The following is a 19,274-nucleotide window of genomic DNA, read 5'->3' as shown; positions in this document are numbered from 1 at the left end:
GGATAGAAGGGAAAAGATGAAGTAGAACATGTTTTGAAGCCCACCTTAGCAAACTCACCGTAAAATAATCATGATGCAGTGCACTTCAGATGACATTGTATTTTTGAAGCAATAGCTATTTTGTATCTGCTCTGTGTGTGTGTTTGTGTAGTCATCAAGTGATAGCTGCACAATATATCGGTATTAAATCCCAGATATCTAGTTGTTCTTTTTTTTTGGTTTTTTTTTTTTTTTTTTTTTCATCTTTAAGATGAGCCTATACTTTTAACTACCAGCTAAAATTGAAACACATTTTAATGTGGGCAGCAGACTTCATATCTTGCCTTCACCCCTACTTCTTAATTTGTTAGCCTTGCAGAACACAACTTAGATATAAATCCTTTACTAGCTCTAGTATCAATAATAAAAGTGTCAGCCACATCCTGTTAGCAAGAAATTAGGTGTTCAGGGGCAGTAAGTGGCTGCATGGGTATGACAGAAGGTTTTGGTTTTTTGATTATTTTGTTACTGATGGTGACATGAGCAAGAAAGAAGAAAGGGGGAATTTCAGCAAATTCAGCAGTCTGCAGTGGTGGAAGTAGGAGAACAGGAAGTCTTTATCTTTGCAAACTGAATATATTTACTGTACATTAACTTAAACAGTATGAATGCAGTGTTCTGTCATGCCTTTTTTAGAAAGCCTTTTTTAATCTTTTAAAATTGGCTTTCTACTCTTTAGCAAAGCTGAAATGAAAGAGAGAGCACAGCAAGATTTCAGGAGTCCCAGCTAGGGAGAAGTCTGTGTTGCTGCAGTATTCTCTGTAAGCTGCTTTTTGAATCCTGCCCAGAGGTTGTGTTAATAAAATAATCTTAAAGGCATGCACTACTTGTGGTCTTCACATGCATTAGCAGAAACTCTTTTTACTTAACAAGTGAAGTTCAAACAGCATCTTTCCTAAAGAGATGACAGGATGCATGTGTGAAAGGAAGTACTACACTGAAAAAAAATGTTTGTATTTCAGAGAGATAAATCAGAGAAAGACATTTAACTACTGGGGAGAAGGGCATGGAAAAGGATGTCTAATAATAATGTTTTTGTTTTATATATTTTACATAAAAGTTTCTGACTCCAGTTGCAACCTTGTTTTGTTTTTTTTTTTTTAAAAATTTATTCTCTCCCCATCACAGATCTTGCTGTCTCAGTTCCAGTCTACAGTATATGACCATACCTTTCTTCACTAAAGAATTTATGAACCAGATTGTACAGATAGAGTAGGATGTACTTGTCTGTGATATGAAGAGTTGGACTCAGTGACCCAGGAATTGTCTTCCCAGTCTTTACCATAACATTATTTTGAATAGTTGCCTGTAGCTTGCAAACAGGGACACGCCCACTGAGTGGTCATGGAGAATATAGACGTTTTACGTAATACTTAGTGTAGTCACTTCCAAATCTTACGAGGCTTCTTACAAATGTGAATGGTTGAAATGCTGAAGCTGTCAGCAGGGATGGTATGCTGCTGTTCTTTATGTACTTCGATCTATCTACTTGTCAGGACCGTTATAGTATGCTATCTAGCCAAAAAGTAACACAGCAGTTTCCTAATAACATTTGTCTTGTGTCTAGCAGAAAGCTGATCCTTTAAAAATGGATACTTTTCCCTGATGACACAATTGGATTATATATACAAAAATATATATAGATTTTGATTAAATTGGTATTGATGAGTTTGGGTGTTTTTTTGTTTTTTAATCTCCCCGCTGAATGATGACATATTTTCATGTTGGATCAGTTAATGCAAGATATAGTAAAGGTAGCTGTATAATTTAACACCTGACATTTGCCCTCATTTCAAGTTCAGTGCTGGAATAACACTTCTGAATTTGAGGTCTGGAGTTGCTTTTTTGATGTCCCTGTAGAACTTCAGGACTCCACCTGCTTGAGATGTTGCATTACGCAAGAGTTTGAATGCTCACATTTGAACTGGGCATTCTGACTCAAAAATGGAAAAGTGCTCAGTGAAAGACCACCTAAGAAGGCAGGGAAGGAAGGAAGAGCTAAAAAGGAGCGGGTGAAGGCACACAGGACTGCGGTTAGGTGTGGGCAGAGAGCCTGTAAAGAAAGGGAGCAGGCGCTGCCTTGTTCAGCTGCAGCTCTGTCACGGCACTGGGTGGGATCCCAAAATCTGCAAGTGAGAAACTCTGCAAGTGGACGCGCGTTTGCTGCTCAGAAGCAGTAAGAGAACTGGGACACAGTCCTTTCAACTGCAAACTGCTTCTTTAAGAGTCTAGGGAGATCATGGCGTGAAGTTCATCATCTTGTGTATGAAAGGGTATTTGTGGTGCTTTTTTTTTATTAAATAACAAAAGAAAAAAATGATACTGAGTGTTAATTTTATCAAGTGGTGGGGTAGCCAGGTTGAAGAAGGGGAGAAGAAGAAAAGAAATGGATGAGTCTTTCTATAGCAACTGTTTAGCGTCTGGTACTAATTCATCCACTGTTAATTTTGTTAGTGTTGCAGCTGTCAGATGTTTTGCAAGGACAGATTGTGAGCATAGCTACGGGGCCCTTCTGTTGGTTTTCCACTATGCTGAATATCAGGACTGCAGACTTCTGACTTATCTGGAGACTTAGTGACTAATGCAACACTGATGTATTAAGAGGACATAAATTTTACTTCCTTTATTTGTTATGATTGAATAATTTTATTGGTGGAAGAAAGCTTAGATTTGCGTAGCAAGTAAATGTTGCAGGATATAAGCGATGAGCCCAGAAAGTGGTTACAGAATTTAGCTGCTTCAAACCCTCACCAAATAATTATTTATAGGGGTATTATATTGCTACATTAACATGCAGGAAAAAATACTTGCCTAACAAAGATTTTATTGGTGGTCACAAAATATACATAGGTCTTCCCTCCTCAGGGAGTATTCATCCTTCCTTCTCAGGTGCAGAAAGCAGAACTCAAGACAGAGGTGGGACTGACAGAATGGAAGTCATGTGCAGTTAGGAATATTGATTAGTTTTGGAGGGAAACCTAAACAATGCTTGGAGCATTCCACATTTATCACTTCTGAGAGGAAACACTAAGAGAAACTGAGATAATGTTGGACAGGATTTAAGGGGTGAAGGAAACAGGATTTTTCTCATTAATTAGGAGTCTTTTTGAGCCTTTTCTTTTAAAATAATATTGGCATAGAGAAAAAGCTCTTTTTAGAAAAGATTTCCAACTTGCTTATTTTTCCCATTTGACTTTTACCATTTAAAGATAATAGCAGAAGAACATACAGTTGATGTTTCCATGACCGATTGTGAAGAATTATTTTGGGTCCCTGTCGTGCCTCCCATGTGCCTTGCTGACGGTGCTGCGTCATGTTCAGGAGCTCTCTGACAGAGGAGATTGAATCTTCTTCATGCAGCAGCAGTCGAGAGATTGCATGCCTTTATTTCAGTTAACTTTGTCAGAGTTTCTTTAATTTTAGGAACAAGTTAACAAAGCTGGATGGATGAGGTTTATGAGTGCAAAGTAGAGGAATCATCTGCACTTGTTCGAGTTTTGTGTTCACTTCTTCCACTCAGGAGGAGGACTTGTGCAGCGTTTCGGACAACACAAGTATTTGCAATGTGTGTGGTATTGGTGAACTACATAAGCAATGCTTGTAGATGCAATGAAGGAGAAAACCAATAATTTCATTAGGTACATTGGAGGTGTATCCTCAGTAGCAATGTTCATATTAACCAGAGTAGAGCATTAGAAGATAAAGCCAGTTTGGAGCTTTAGGGAGAGGTAACAAAAATAGGAAGCCTTCACGTCAAGAGGGACTTGAATTTTGGGAGTTTAGGGAGGAGAGGACATGAAAAGGAGGCATGACAGCAAGAGCAGACAATATATGGTACAAGATAAATTAGTTCTGCTTATTTAACTGCCCTCCTAAGAGTTCAAGGAGCTGACTGTGAAACTGAAAGGCAACAGATTTAGAGCCAGGGGAAAAAAGGGTTTTTTTAAACATTTTATAGAGCTAACCTGTGGAACTTGCTGTCACAGAGCACTGTTGAAAATCTTAGTGAGACTTAAAGGAAGAAAGAAGAATTGGACATCCATACAAAGAGAAAACTTTTTTAATAGGGATGCAAGACCTCATGCATAAAGGTCTTCACTAGCTACCAGCTGGTAGGAAGAAATTGCACCAGACAGATATTTCCATTACTCAGTAAAAAGAGTTGTATTTTCCCTCGGATGGTCAAGTGGGAAATGGCTCTGTTGTAGCATGTCAGCTATTACCTCCATTCAGAGCTACTTCTAACAAGTGCTTTTTGCTCAGGTACCAGAGATCTGGTGCATCGCAAGAAAGCGATGGTGCCTCATTTTCTGTTTTGGGCGAAGGTGAGACATGGTGCCTCGTTTTCTCTTTTGGGGGAAGGTGAGACAGAAAAAGATGAAAGAAATCAGCCAGCATGTCCAAAGGAGATAGGACAGGCACATCTTGTGTTATTTGTTAGTTACGTGTGGGGGCACGCTCATGTTTGGTTGATTTTTTTCCTACCAAGCACCTTGCTGTAGCAGAACTCTTAATGCCTGTAGGGCAGGTTTGAGATAAGATTAATCACGGGGATTAATTATGCTGTAGGATTTTGCTCTGTTTTCTGTCATAGTGCTGCATATAACTTGGCATCACTAATGAGAACGATTGCTTTAGGAAGAACAAAACTTTTCAGTCTGGCTATTGTATAATGACAGTGAATAGGTATTTGATAGTGTCACTGGGAAACCTAAGTCCTGTGAATTGTTGTAACTTTTATAAACCGGCCCTTTGCAGGCTTTTTTTGTAACTTTCATTGGTGACTGATCAGTCTTGAGAGATAAACATCTTCATCTGCAGATAAGCAAAATTTCTTCTCTCAGGCTAACATGAAGTAAACATTTTACTTTGCTTCTTTACAGCATACTGCAGTATTAGAGGGGTTCCTCTGCATTTTGCACTGCTGGAAAAAATCATGTAGCATGTTCTATTTTCTGTTTCCAAGCACTTGTTATTTTTTCTGAAGTTTTCCAAGGTATTAGGCTATCTTCTGCTCAAAGATAGTAATTATTGAAAGGATGATTTTGGAGAGGGTTTTTATTAGAGACACAAAGGTATGGCAGTTCTGTGCAGTATGACTGAATGACTGTAATTGTACCCCAGTTTTGCTTTTGAAGCATATTCATTTCTAAATGAATAGTTCAAATGATAGGAATTAAACGTATTAATGTTTAGAGAACTGTGGTGTTTTTCCTTTTAAAAATTACGTTATTATGTAAGTTTTGTTATTAAAATGTTCTAGAAGTAGATCATCATGAAAAGTGTTTCTTTAACTGACAGTCAAGCAATTATAACTGGTCTCCAGATGAGTAACGAGAGGCTAGATAAGTAGTATGCATGTAGATGTCACAGTTGTCCTTCACCACTTATGGCCATTAGCAGGAGTTCAACCTGTTCTGTCATTATCCTGCTGACACTGTACAACAGGTTGTATCGCATTGGCACTGGCTTCCATATGTCAGCACATCTGTGAGCGGTCAACTCAACCAACCATCTTCAAGTCCCCCACTTTTGCCAAGGATCTTGCTTGAAGCATATTTTCAAGGAGACGAGAGTGCACATCTTTTAGTTGTCAGATTTCTGTGTATCAGCATGGATTAATTCCTTTTTTTTCCCCCAGCACTGGTTTATAAGTGTAGGAAGTTCCCAGTAAATGCATTGTGTGGTGTGAAATTCCCTCCCTTCTTCCTCTTTTTTTATTGTTGTTTTTTTGGTTTTCCTTTGTGGCTTCCCCCAAAAAACAAATGCACTAATCTCAAATGTTTTTCCACAGAACATTGGATATTTAGAATTATATACAGTGTTACATAGCATGCATGTACATGAATGACAAATTGACTATATGTTAAGCAGTGTAAACAATGACATCATTTGTCAGTCCAAGTAAATGACTCAAATCTTACATAGCATCTTTACAAGTTGTTTTCCCTGCCATTTCACTTTTAAAGTGGTAGCTGTTACATTCCCATCATCCTTGTTGCCATTAAAATTCAAGTGTGTAGATTTATGTGAGGTTGGAAAAGGATTTAGTGTAAGCACAGAGAAGCCTAAATAATCTTCTCCTCGTAGATGCTCTGTATGCCAGTGAAATGAATGACTAAGAGAAACAAACAAATGCCATGGCTGAGTTCATTTTTTCCCCCCTCTCGTTTAAGCTGATAAAACTGTGTGGAACATATGGGTGAACTGTTTTCCCTTGAAATATCATTTAGTAAATTAATTTTAATCTGAAATGATCATTGTATGTTCATCAGTGGGAGCTTACACTGCAAACCATAAACAGTAACAAAAGGCATGTGTGGGGCTTTTTTCTGATTTGCATTGATGATGTAGTTCTGTGAGGTGTGCCTACAATGAAAAAAACCCTCCTGTAACAGTGATGGAGCTTTTGCTTGTTTTTTTGTCAAGTAATTCTTAATTTTCTTCCTTTTTACTAGAATGTGTCTTGCAGTGGCCCTGCTTCTGTGGCCCAAAAAAATAAAAAAAATAAAAAAAAATCCCTATTAGTACCAAGATCCAGGTTGTGTAAATGCAAGATTTTGTTTTCTTGCTATATGCTAGAGCTGTTAATGTGCCTGTACTAGGGAAGACAGGCTGAATATACTCATTGATTCTCACTGTCTCAGGAAAACAAACTTCTCATAAATAAAACTAACTAATGATAATGCTGCAGCTAACTAACTAGGTTTCTCAGAATTGAACTGATTTTAGCATCTGGGTTAAAAAAAAAAAGAAAAAAGAGTCTTTCAGATTGCTTGCCATTCAATGAAAGAAACTATCAGAAAACTGTTTTAGCAAATTGAAAAGTGAAACTGTGCATGCATGTAAACATGTGCATGCAGGTACATATATTATTTATCTTTTTAATGTATATTGAGTGTTTTATTGGATCAAAACCAAAGGTTCGGTGCTTTTCAGAATGTATTTAGTTTTTATAATCAAATTATTTGGAAATAGAACATTTGATTTTAACAGAAGCAAAAAATTGCATTTTAATAATATTAAACCAAAATATTTAATTTTTAAGAGGAGTATTTCAAGTTTGAATGAATTGATTTTTTTTTTTTAAGTTTAAAGTAATTTTTTAGGTTGACCTGCATGTGCAAAAAAAAATTTGACTTTAAAAAGAACGCTTAAAAAACCCACCCACTCAGCTGATTCCAGATTTTATAATAAGTCTCATAGTAGAGCAGCATCATTAAATCATTTTTATCTAGGGATATTGTTAACTTTGTGTCAAAAAGTAGATACAAAGTACAAATGTGAAGTTATCATATTTGTAAATGTCAACATGTTGTTTTGCATATGCAGGTCCAGATTTATTCCACTTAATTTTAGGCACTGACCTTAGATGCCTCATCACCTTAGATCCTTCTCCAGTTACATCCGAAGTGCCTCCAGCGAGCAGTTCAAAACTGAGGCCCTTCTAATCGCTGTCCTGCCTGTAGCCCGGGGCTGCTGTGCCCTAACTTGGCGTCTTGACATCTTGCCCAGCTTTAAGTTCTACTGTTGTAGGCACGTTGCACGCCTGATGCATTTTCTGATCACCTTTAATTTCTCCTATCCACGAGCACAAACTTCCAAGGCAAACCTGAGCAGCTTTAGTGTATGAGTGGGAAAGAAACCGCATCTTTGGGAACCCTAGAACGGCTGAAGAGCATGGCTGGGCAAGTAAGATCATTGTGCCTGGAGAAAATACTGATAACGTATTTACAGCTCATTGTACTGGTTAGCCAGAGCACGCAATCTGAGGCTGAAAATGAAAACTGGCTCAAGACGTGTTTCATAAAATTGAATAACCAAGTATGTGGTTGTTTTTTCTGGCTGCTCGTCCAGTTTAATAAAATTCCTGTTTGAGCTCTGCTCAGCCAGTTGTCTCCTGTGCTAGATTTTGGGAGGGGTGCACATGGTTACACCTGCATGTGCTCTTCTCAGTCTGCAGCGAGTCCGTTTGGTGGCATTGCTGGAGGTACAAAAACCCCACCCTTTCCACTCCCGTTTTAGATTAATTGGTCCAAGACTGTAATTAAAGATCTAAAGGGTAACTTGCCTGGAAAGACAGGTATGGTTTGACCAGTAAGTTATAGTTAATGTGAGTAGAAATATGTTAATAGTGAATATTTACAGTCTTATTTGGGGTTGCAAGAAGCTGGAGATCCAAATTGTTTATGAGAAGCCTTCCAGCTATGGTTATCTTAGTAAGGATAACAGCTTAAGGATCTATCCACGTATTCATAAGTGTATTTTGGAATTTCTGTGTAATCTATGCCTGCAAAGTATGCTATTTAGAGTGTATTTAGATGCTGTGAGTAGTGAAAAAAGGAATCTAGTTTTTGCATAGCAGCGATTGAGACTACTGAATGGCTGTCTTATGAACAGATGCAACGTTACCACTGTGCAGTTGGCTAAAACATCACTGGTGTAAATGGTAGTGTTGTCTGAAACAGATGTTTTTCCTCTTTTGGCTTACGAGGGTCATGTGGATGCTGTGGGTGGTCCAAAAAGACTAAAAAAGAATTGCTTTTCCTGTGGAACCTTCCTTTTTTGTTTGTCCTGTGTAGTGAAGTGGAACGGTACAAATTCAGCCAGTGCCAGTGTCCCTTCTGCATCCTTGGTCTGACTCGTCTGGCTGGTGCAGACACCACGGAGGAGGACAGCTCAAAGGACAGTGTAGTCTGAGAGGACCAGGGCAACACCAGATGGGTATTTTCTAAGGCGTGTAGAACCTTTCCTTTAAGACTTAATTTCTAGAGATGAAAATTTGGAAGTATGCTGGGGTTTTTTGTTTGTTTGTTTGTTTTTTGAAGAAGCTGTTGCAGTCCTTGGTGATTTAGATCTCTGTTTAACCTGAGTAGCCAGTATATATTATTCTAGAAGGTGCACTTGTAGTCTGGGAATTTCAGACAGTCATTTGGTATTGCACATCCAAAAAGTAATGACGTTATTATTTATGCAGAAGCAGTATCTTTTTCAGTTGCAGCCCTAATGCTTTTTAGCTCATGTGGATCTCAAAAACAAAACAAAAACCACTCCTTCATTGAACTTTATTGTAAAAAGGAGGGCTGTGGCACATGGTTATACAAGAAGTGCTTATCACTCACCTCGCAAACAAAATCACAGCTGGAGAGCTGCAGCCTCGTGGCTTTCTCCTGCAGGTCACTTCACCTGCTCAGCCCGAGATGCTGCTCGCTGCTGTTTTGGGGATGGCCAGGGATATCCCTGCAGGGGGCTGCCACGCAGGAATGATGCTCGTGGGCTTGGGGCTGGCGTATCTGCCACCCGTGCTTATGGATGCAGTACAGAAATGAGACTTTAAAAGATTTTACCAAGCGTTATAAAGTTCTGATGAGATGGACTACACTATCCCCCATCTTCTAAACTTGGATAGTGTGAGAAAAGAGCATTGTATCAGCATTTTCTTTTTAATTCTGGCTATCTAGATTAGTAAACTAATGGTGATAGGAAATGTAGTGATATTAAATCACAGTAACAGTGTGGATACTTTATGTTCTTCCATGGGTTGTCCAGATTACTTCTTTTGGTGCTCTCAGAAATTGCAGAAAAGCTAGAATTTGTAATGGTTTTGTATTCAATGTGCAGCAGGAGCAACATACTTGATACGCTTGGCTGTTATGATGGGTGAATCGGGAAGGTTCCTTTCATTTGTGCAGGAGACTTGTGAAAATTCAACCTCTGTCATCTCAGATATTTTTGCTCTCAAAACCAGTTGGGTATACAATTCCTGTAAGTGGCTTTGGGGGGAAAAAAATCAGACAGTGTATAGCCAATTTATTACCTGCTTTTGCAAACCTGATAGTTTTTGGAATATGGATTAAAATATATTGTCTCGGTCAAAATAACAGTGAAGAGAGTGTCTCATTGGTTTCAGGCTCTTTCCATTTTAGGTATGAAGCTGTGTTTTGTTTGCTTCTGGTAATACTACATGTTTTAATATGAATTTCAGACGTGAAATATTGCAGTTTGTTAGACTGTAGGACAGAAGTTTAGATATGGATATGGTGTGAGTTGATAGTTCATGATGCTAAAAGGTCCTTTTAAAGCTTTTCTGAAGCAAGTATAAAAGTAACTTATCTGATAATGGAAGAGTGATTAACTCTTTCTACCAAGAAAACCTCCCCCAAACCCTGGCTTTTCTCTTAGCGATACTCTTAGAATTGAAATCCTCTGTCATATTATATCTGTAATATTAATTGAAGAAATCTAGAATAAATAAAAATTGATTGAATACAGTGTAAATTACATATATCAGAATATCCTATTATTGCAGATTTATATTTCTTTAATAGCATTTGAAATTCTTATGCTCTGTGATGTTACTTATTTCTAGGGCGTTTTCCATCTTACTCACGGACCGTTAGTTCAGTAAGCTGCAGATTATGGATTGATTGACTGTAGAGACATTTGGAAGAGATGGTTATGTATACTTCTGTTTAAGAAATTCTCAGTTGGATTCTGACCCGCAGTTCTTGTTTGTTTGATGCACAGCCTTGCAACTTCCCTTGCATTTCAATATCATCTTTTTTTAGTTCAGATTATAGTGCTGTTTCTGGTTTCCGATACACAAACTGTTTTATGCACATTTGAGATTTCTTCTTGGTAGAGAGAAGGATGAGTTAGCAGGAGGGAGGTTAAACGCTTTGAAAATCTTCTTTCCCCCTCCTCCATGACATTGGGACTGTTTGGTGATACAGAAGTACTGGTGTAGTCTGTCAGCAAAACGCTGCTAGCATGGATGAAACTACTGGCAAAGCTGTATTTTAGTCAAGCCATACCCCATAGGGTCAAAATGCTACCCAGGTTAAAGTGCAGCCTTGTTGGTGTAATTGCTGCCACACCAGGAGCTTCCTAAAGCCCCATGAGGTCCAGCAGGGATTGTACCTATTTGTACCCCTGGCATCCAACTAGAGTCTGATGTAGACATTTTCTCCTTAAGAACCTTCCAAGGTAAATTTAAATTCCTTACTGCTTCTTTCGTAGGGCTCCTCGATTTAAGGGGTTCCAGCAGCAGGACAGCCAGGAGCTTCTGCACTATCTGTTGGATGCGATGAGGATTGAAGAAACAAAGGTAATGTCTTTGTGCGTGTTTTTAAAGAACTTATTTGACTGTATAGTGAACTATGAGTCATTGTTTCAATGTTCTTCATGTTCCCAATGTTATAAAGATGTACTTAATGAAGTAAGAGTGGCTATTTTTGTTATCTTGAGAAAAATGACTTTTCGAAAGACTATTTAATTATGTTCATGTTGATATGTTAAAATTGCTGATTGGAATGAAAGTTTCAGTCAGCAGTAGAAAGAGTATGGTAAGTAGAACGTGATAATTTTAGGAATCTGAATTGTTTGCCTTTATTTAAATAAAATAAAAGGATCAAAAAAAGGACTTCAGGGGAATCAAGAAAGTAGAGGTAGGACCTCTGATTTAGCTGACAAAGTGTATTTTAAAGCTTTTGGAAAGAAATTAGAAGCTCCTAACTGTGGGCCTGCCCACAATGTCCATTGAAATCTAGTCCAATGAAAGAAAAAAAGGACAAAAATAAAATCCTGCAAAGTTTCTTGTATCTCTTGAAAGTGTGAAAAACTACTTGTTTTATAAATGAGGTGCTGCTTTTCATTACTTAAAATCTGCATCTAAGTGTGCTAAGTATATAAGCAGTTATATTAAAAATGACCCTGTGTGGGGTTTTTTTGTTTCTTTTCCTTCGTTATTTCTGCCTCCTGCATTGTTGAATGCAAGAAAGTGTGTGTTTGCTTGCTTGAACTATTTTGACTGTATCTGATTTCATCTGCCTGACTTAGTCTTGAAACCTTCTTTTCAGATGATATTTTGATAAATAGCCTTCTCTAAGTCTCCTTAAAAGGAGGGCCTTAAATCTTGTACTGACCAGCGTACTTCCTCTTCCCTCTCATTTAGTAATGTGATGAATGTCATGATCCTGAACGGAATTATCTTGCAGAGAAGATATAAAGCTGTGTCTGAGGCCAGTCCCTGGCACTAGAGTAGAGCTGAATAAATCTCCATCCTACCAGAATATTAATATATATTGGTCTTGTCAGCAGTATACTTGATCATAAACAGAACTGAACTACAGGGAGAAACAGCTAGACCTTGACATTGTCACACTTACAGAATTACACGTTGAACAGGGCACGCAACAGAAGTAGCTGACTTTGGTTAGAAAACGGTTGTCATGTTTTTGCAGTAGAGGGAAATTTTACTGTTTGTTGATTTTCGTGTAATAAAAGGTGGAAATGATATTTGCTTCACAAATGAGGATTCACTGAAAGCAGGATTATTACAACGGCTAAGCTTCTTCTCCAGTGGGTGACTGCTCTTTCCCCTCAAGTCAGTCTCCTGGTTCACCAGTGAATGTGCCATCTCTATGATAACCTGCATTTGTATTTGCCTTTTGAATCGTTTATTATTAGAGACCAGTGACAGCTACAGTAGCTACCACAGAAGAGTAATGGAAGACAGTAAGAATTCCGAGTAACCTCTCGGGCAGTGTTTCTGCTGCCCGCATCACCAGGCAGGGAGAGGCTGGTCCCACCCTGCCCTGCAATTACACCACTCTGCTGCCCTAATGGGGCACTGCTGCAGACACGTCTTTATCACCTCGGGCTGCTCCGCCACGGGCATCTCTCTTTTCTTTAATTATCCCGTGTTTTGGGTCCGTAGATGGCGTGACAAAACGGCCAACGTCAGGCCAGGCCACCGTGCCGGCCAGGCACAGGCAGGAGCAGCTCTGCCCGCTGCTGGAGCCCGGCAGCACGTGGGCTCCGGCTGGGGACAGCCTGCAGCGACGGGTCTGCCACCAGAATCCTGCAACAGGGGTTACAGCCACTAACCTCTCTCTTTCACGCCGCTTTTAAACTTTACTCTCCAAAGAGGGAACAGGCCTGCTGAAAGGGCGGCCTGCTGCTTTGCCACCCACCTGCGAGAGAGCTGAACGCGGCCATCCCCGCCTCCCTAGCCCTATCGGGATTAATTGTTTTTAAACCCTAAGAGTTTTGATGAGAAATACAGATAATACATAACATGGCACTAGTTACAGGAACTAACAAAAAATCACATTACAATTCTGCCTCTTCTCTGTGGTTTTGTATCTTGCATCCGACACCAGCATTGGAACTTTTTCCTATCCCTGTTAAAAAAAGTTAGAAAGTGTGTATGTACACAAGTGGGCTTTTTAGATAAAAGCTACAATAAAGATGACATAGCGTCTGCCGTTTCAAGCAATGTGGGCTGGAGATGGTTTCACACCGGGGCCTGAAGTGGCTGAACCCTGCTGCTAATTGATTAATGTGTGCTGCCATTGTCCGCAGCACCCTGCCCATTCAAAGACTATGTCTTTCTTTGACCTAAATAAATGGTTCAACGAGCTAATCCCAACAAAAGGGTTGCTTATGGCCCTAAACCCATTTATGGTGCTCAACTTCATGAATTACCTATTGATTAGTCCCTCTTAGTATATTGTTGGCTTTAAGATGAACAAAGCTGAGCTGGGGCAGCGGGAGTTAATTCACAAGCCAGGTCACATACTCATAAGGTAGGAGTGTGACTTGGTCTGATGGGTGCCTGAACTGGAAACCAAACCTCCAACGCTGCCTGTCATCCTAACACTTTTGCAATGTATGGCTTGAAAGCGTACTTTGCTGCCTGCAAGCAAGAGCTATTTATTATTCCTTTCCTGTTAGGACATAGGGTTTGAGTTACTTGCAGAAGGTTCGGTATCGCCATTTGTCTCTAGAATGGTACTTTGCTCTAAGTGTGACTTCAGTGACGCATTTAATTACAAATGTCATTTGCACGCTGGCACGGGAGGCTCGTACGTGTTACTAAAGTTTGTGGATTAGAGAGCAAGTACATTTGCGGGGGAAAAGGGAAGCGCGGGTCGTGCACGCTCCAGTGTTCCCTGTCAGGGGACCGGATTCATCCTCCGGCTTCCCTCTCCGCAGCACGCCGAGGTCGGGCTGAGCCGCCTTTTGTACCAGCCTGTGCAGTTCTGCTGCCAGGGTACGGCCCTCAGGAATACAGCATCTCCTTATCCCAGGGCAACTGAGAAACGGGGGGGAAGCTCCCCCTGTCTTGAGGTGCAGCTACAGCTCACCTGTATGCATGAATTTGCTGCTTTCTGATTCTTCTTTCAAAAACGTGGTTTTAGGATCTTTTGAGCAAATGTTGATGACATTTATATGGATTCATAAAAAGTTTTGTATCTCTCTGAAGGTTTTCTCTGAAAATAACTCTGAAATGTACGGTGTTAGAAAATAAACAGAAGTAATAGAAATACTGGCCAAACACAGTCATTGAAGTCTGGCTATTAAAAGATACTCAGCTGCCTTCAAGTATTTTGTATCCTAGTCAATCAGTAACAGTCCATTCTTCAGTATATTTTTTCCCCCACCCCCAACAGCGGAAAAAATGGATAGTATTTGTTCACTGAAAATCTCATCGTTTCTTGATGACCTGTCGAGTGCTCTACAATGGCTCCCTTTTTAAGGGGAGGAAATTTTTGGATGGTTTTGACACCGTTAGTGAATAACAACAGTATTTTTAAAATATTAAATTATGCTTATTTTATGGAAATAAGAGTAGATAAAATCTAATCACATATTAATGGTTTTAGAATGTTTACCCTTAAAATACTTGCTAAAGATTTGTTTGGGTTTTTTTTTAATTATAGCGTATACAAACTGGTATCTTAAAAGCATTTAATAATCCAACTACTAAGACGGCAGACGAAGAAACTAGAAGAAAAGTCAAAGGTATGCAACTCTATTGAAAACTTTTCAAAACGCACATGTTTTTAAATACCATTTTCTTCAAAACTGACTATAGTAAATAGCAGTCCCGAAGTACTCTAGTTACAAGCCTTGTAATATGTATTATTCTAGTGCCACCTAGCGTGTATCTAAAGTATGGAGAGCTCAGTATGTGCTGACTTGCATCTTTGTATCTAGGATAAAGGCTTCCACTGTATTAATAATGCCTCTTTTAATGATAGATAGAATTTAATTTTGTTTTCTAAAATAGCCTGCTGCATCTTCAGGTTTGTTATGTAGCCAAAATTATTGTATCACTCAGCGAGGCCACTTTCCATAAATACAACTGATTTCTGTCAGTTGACTGATACTGCAAGCACTCTAAATATGATTACAAAGCCAAGACAGGAAGCTGTTTCAAAAGAAGGCATGTTTTTTTTCAAAACAAGAGGGTTTAAATTAATTTTTTTTGTTCGTGTGTTTAAGCAAAAGTTCTAATTTGGGGGATTTTGTTTTAATTAATGTCTTAATAATGATTAAGCTGTTTTGAAACTCACCCTTCCCAAATCCACAGCAGTTAAGGCATAGAGACATATTAGAACACACTTTTGTCTCATTTTTTAGAGTTTCAAAAACCTTTTATAGAGGGTGACAACCTGTCTGTTACCCTAGTGTCTATATTAAGGCAATACAATATTATGTATTCAAAAGAAAACTGAGATTTTATTTAAAAGGCAGCTTCTTGAGAGATACAATATTATTATTCTGTTACAGTAGGTGGGGAAGGGAAGGATAAAAGGGAACCGTCTCACTAAAATATTTTTAAATGTTGAGATAATACAGTATATAATGTATTAGTTATTGTATTGTGTTCAAAACATTTTGAATATGTTTAAAAATTGTGCTTTCATAATATATCTTAGAAAGAATTCTGTTGTACTTATAGTGTGGCATTGGATCTGTTATTTTTCACATTTAAAAAAGGCAATGTTTTTTCAGCATATGGAAGAGAGGGTGTGAAGATGAACTTCATAGATAGGATCTTTGTTGGTGAATTGACTAGCACTGTCATGTGTGAGGAATGTGAAAATGTAGGTATTCTGGAACTTGGTTTGATGTGGAATAGATCACATACTGGTTTGATTACATTGTCTTGAAAGTATAAAATTGTATTGCCAATTTTATACTTGTTTGTTTGTTTGTCAAAACAAGACTTTATTGAAAGTCTCTCATTTAAAATGATTTATTCCTTCTTTAAAGCATTATCCTCCCAAACCTAAGAAGAGGGGTCCTTTGAATTCAAAAAGGATTCAAGTACTGGGCTTGATTTTACATCTAACTTAAGGCTGGAGGTTCCAAATTCTGTAATCATCTGTGTTACACCCCAATTTTATTTGATATTTTTAAAACACCTACCTATCTTAAAACATAAATCCTCCTGCCTGCTCTTCTGGAATATACCTGAAAATTGGGAATTACTTACTTTGAATCAACTTGAATTAGTATGAGTGGGGAAATGCTAAAATCACTCTTTTTTTTCCTTGAAGTATTTTTGATAATTAACGTAATAACGCTAATGAACAGCATATTCCTTTCATAATTAATATTACTGACATTTCATCATAAATGCTCTCCATGATCCTTTTAATTTTCTTTAACTTCGGAAGAGAAAAATCTTATTTGCATGACTTTTCTAATTGAATGTTACGTTTGTGTTTGGTTTAAAAAATTGTATTTCATATTATAAAGTAAAATCAATTAGTCTGAATAATTAAACACAGTCCTGCAGTGCCAGGTAAACTTCCTTGTGTGTGGTGTGTAGATTACACTTCAATGTGCGACTAGTATCAATGAAGAACTTTGACTATATAAAAAATACAGGTTGTATGTATTTTGCGTGTCTCATTTATTTTTGCTAGATTTTTATATTCTGCCTGCACAGGACTCGGGAATTTGCTAGCAGTAGCCCTTTGAGGAAGTTTAGCATTTGCTTTCCTTTGCCTGCATTGGCAAAGATACTTTTGACTAATGTTTGTTCATGCAAACTCACTCTTTAGAGGAATACCTGTTTGAACATTGCTCGTCAGGCAGTCAGTCATCATAGTTATAATAGTTTTGATCTCATTTATTGCTTTACTGGAATCTAAACTATGCTGAGACCTTCGTACAACAGGTAAAAATAAACCTACAGTCCATATCAAATGTCGCAGGTGGAAGACAGGGTCACAACTGTAAGAGAAGGGCAACAACGACAGTAATTGAGGGCATGACTGTGTTCAGTAACTTACATGTACAACATGATTTTTTTTTTTTTAAGGCCTTGTTTTTCAGCCTTTCCAGAGGTAAGATAAGTCAGTTTTGGAAGGAATTTGAGAACGGCAAGGGAGAGAGCTTAAGGAACAGGCTTGGGTGAGATGTTCTAGTCATAAAGGCAGATGGAAAGTGCTGAGAGAGAATGTCTTTAGGTATGCTTTGCCAGATATTTCCAGTTACAGCTTAGATTTGATATGGCTTATAGACGGCAAAATAAAACTTCAGTACAGAAAAGAAGGTTGTTTGTTTTTTCTTTTCAATCCCTTTTTCCCCAGTAATTGGATTTATTTCAACAATTACTAGTGCATGTTATGGTGTGAAAAATTCTGATAAAGCGTTTGGCTGTAACCAGTAAGCTTGACTTAATCTTTTCTGAGAGCATCAGGTTAGAACCTGTCATCTAACTGTCATTGACCAGTCCTTGCTGCTTAACAGTGTATGAGGTCAAATGCCTGTGCAGAAGTATACAGGATCAGGAAACTCTAAAGTTAGCTTTCTGCAAAACTGAACCATCTAGAAGGCCCACATGACTTGAAAATCTGTCTGGAGCGCAGAGAAACTGAGCACCACACTGCTTCTAGGTCCAGTTCGTGCCCAGATGAATGGCCTTGCCGTTTATGTCTGTGTGCTGAAATTTTGTGCAGTGTTAGAAAGAAAATCAGAGCTAACTTAAAATAAATTAAAAAATGTTTGTGGCAAGTTCTTCATTGTAGTTTGATACATCTTGTAATTAGCTTTTTGTATTGTTTCTGATAATAATTTGATTAAAAAAAGAGCGCTATGTGCTAAACCCGTATAATGTTCTTTGCATTTAATATACATTTTCTCTTTTTCTTCAAGATTTCAACAGTAAAAGAACCTTTCATTGATCTTTCACTTCCTATAATAGAGGAGAGGGTAAGAAACAGAATACGTGATAAATAACTATTGCTTCCAGTGGATTGTTTTTACATACCTTTATGAAGATGTTTATGTGTATACACAGTTTTGATTTCAAGCCTAAAGATGTATGCTTGTCCATAAATACATGTACTGTCATACGTCTGTTCATTTTATGATTTTATTTATATATATAGACATAAAATGTCTTAAGTGCATATATTTTTAAACTAGCCCAAACTTGGAACAAATAACCATAGTAATTTACAGTGTATGTAAGTGTGATATTAGGTTAATTTAGTAGTAGTTTTTGCATATACTTATATGAAAAGAATGATTATAAACTTTTTGTTTTTTGAAGGTCCAGAAAGTTAGATTCTAGCCTCTTGGTTTGCGTCTAGAGAACCTGAGTCCCTTGGGCTGAAATGCACCTATGGGATGAGACAGTGTAAAAATGGATAGGCTCTGGTGTTTTTGGCGTTTTAGAGAATGCCTCCATTAGCTGCAGAGGAACTGTGTTCCTCTGAAGGCATATACTCTGGTTTTGTGGGACTTGGAGTTTTCATTGGGGGGGGGGGGGGGGGGGGCGGGCTGGGAGTGGTTCTTCCCCCATCCTGCATATATTCATGTATATTTAAGGAAGAGTATTTAGTGTAATATTTAATCCGGTATAAAATGTACTCTTGTCCAAACATCAGTTTTGTTCATAATAAATTCTTCATCTTTGTTGCTGCATAGAGTGCAGATGTCTGGTGGGAGTTAAAGCTTTAAGAGCGTTTTGAGTATCTGGGCCCCTGTGCTTCCTGGCTCACTTGTGTAACACAGGAACTTCGTGGCTCTGTCTGAGAGAGATCTGCTGGCTTTTAGCAATCGCTGCACTTACTTGAGGACATGCATTACTTTATGGTCGTCTCTTTCTTTTGTAGTCTAGATACGCTGCTGCCATTAATGTGATGGGGGATGTGCGGCAGCTCCTTCATCACGTCATAAGGTGGTAGGCTGCACCAGAGACTGACTTACAGGGAGCTATGTCCCCTTTGATAAATTCACATCTCATACACCTATGGATGTGCTTATACAACACTAGAATAGATTATTTGGTATGTATTCTGTACAGGAATTTTGTATCATTCCTATTTCTTGTGGCTCTCGGTTGATCCTTCAGAGATGTCGATTGTGAGTTTACGATAAAGAAAATTAGAAAGTAGTCTTATACCACAATTCAGGCGCCAGTTAAT

General features: G+C 38.4%; 1 protein-coding gene across 8 annotated transcripts in view; it reads left to right on the top strand.

The window, feature by feature from the left end:
- USP45 (ubiquitin specific peptidase 45) overlaps window positions 1-19,274 on the top strand; it is a 55,721-nt gene that overhangs the window by 26,874 nt on the left and 9,573 nt on the right. For 7 of the 8 annotated variants that reach the window (XR_007508175.1, XM_049817631.1, XM_049817630.1 and 4 more), the window contains exons 9-12: window positions 11,059-11,146; window positions 14,766-14,847; window positions 15,844-15,935; window positions 17,998-18,054. Coding sequence is in view for 7 of the 8 variants with exons in the window: in XM_049817631.1 (XP_049673588.1) it covers window positions 11,059-11,146; window positions 14,766-14,847; window positions 15,844-15,935; window positions 17,998-18,054 (319 nt within the window). In the remaining variant the exon portion in view is untranslated. The remainder of the gene's footprint in view (window positions 1-11,058; window positions 11,147-14,765; window positions 14,848-15,843; window positions 15,936-17,997; window positions 18,055-19,274) is intronic. The other variant, XM_049817637.1, reaches the window with a different exon arrangement.

The sequence above is a fragment of the Accipiter gentilis genome, chromosome 15 (genome assembly GCF_929443795.1).
Source record: "Accipiter gentilis chromosome 15, bAccGen1.1, whole genome shotgun sequence".
Classification (NCBI taxonomy): domain Eukaryota; kingdom Metazoa; phylum Chordata; class Aves; order Accipitriformes; family Accipitridae; genus Astur; species Astur gentilis.
Note: the sequence above shows the minus strand (reverse complement) of the source record. Positions and strands in the feature narration are given on the sequence as shown.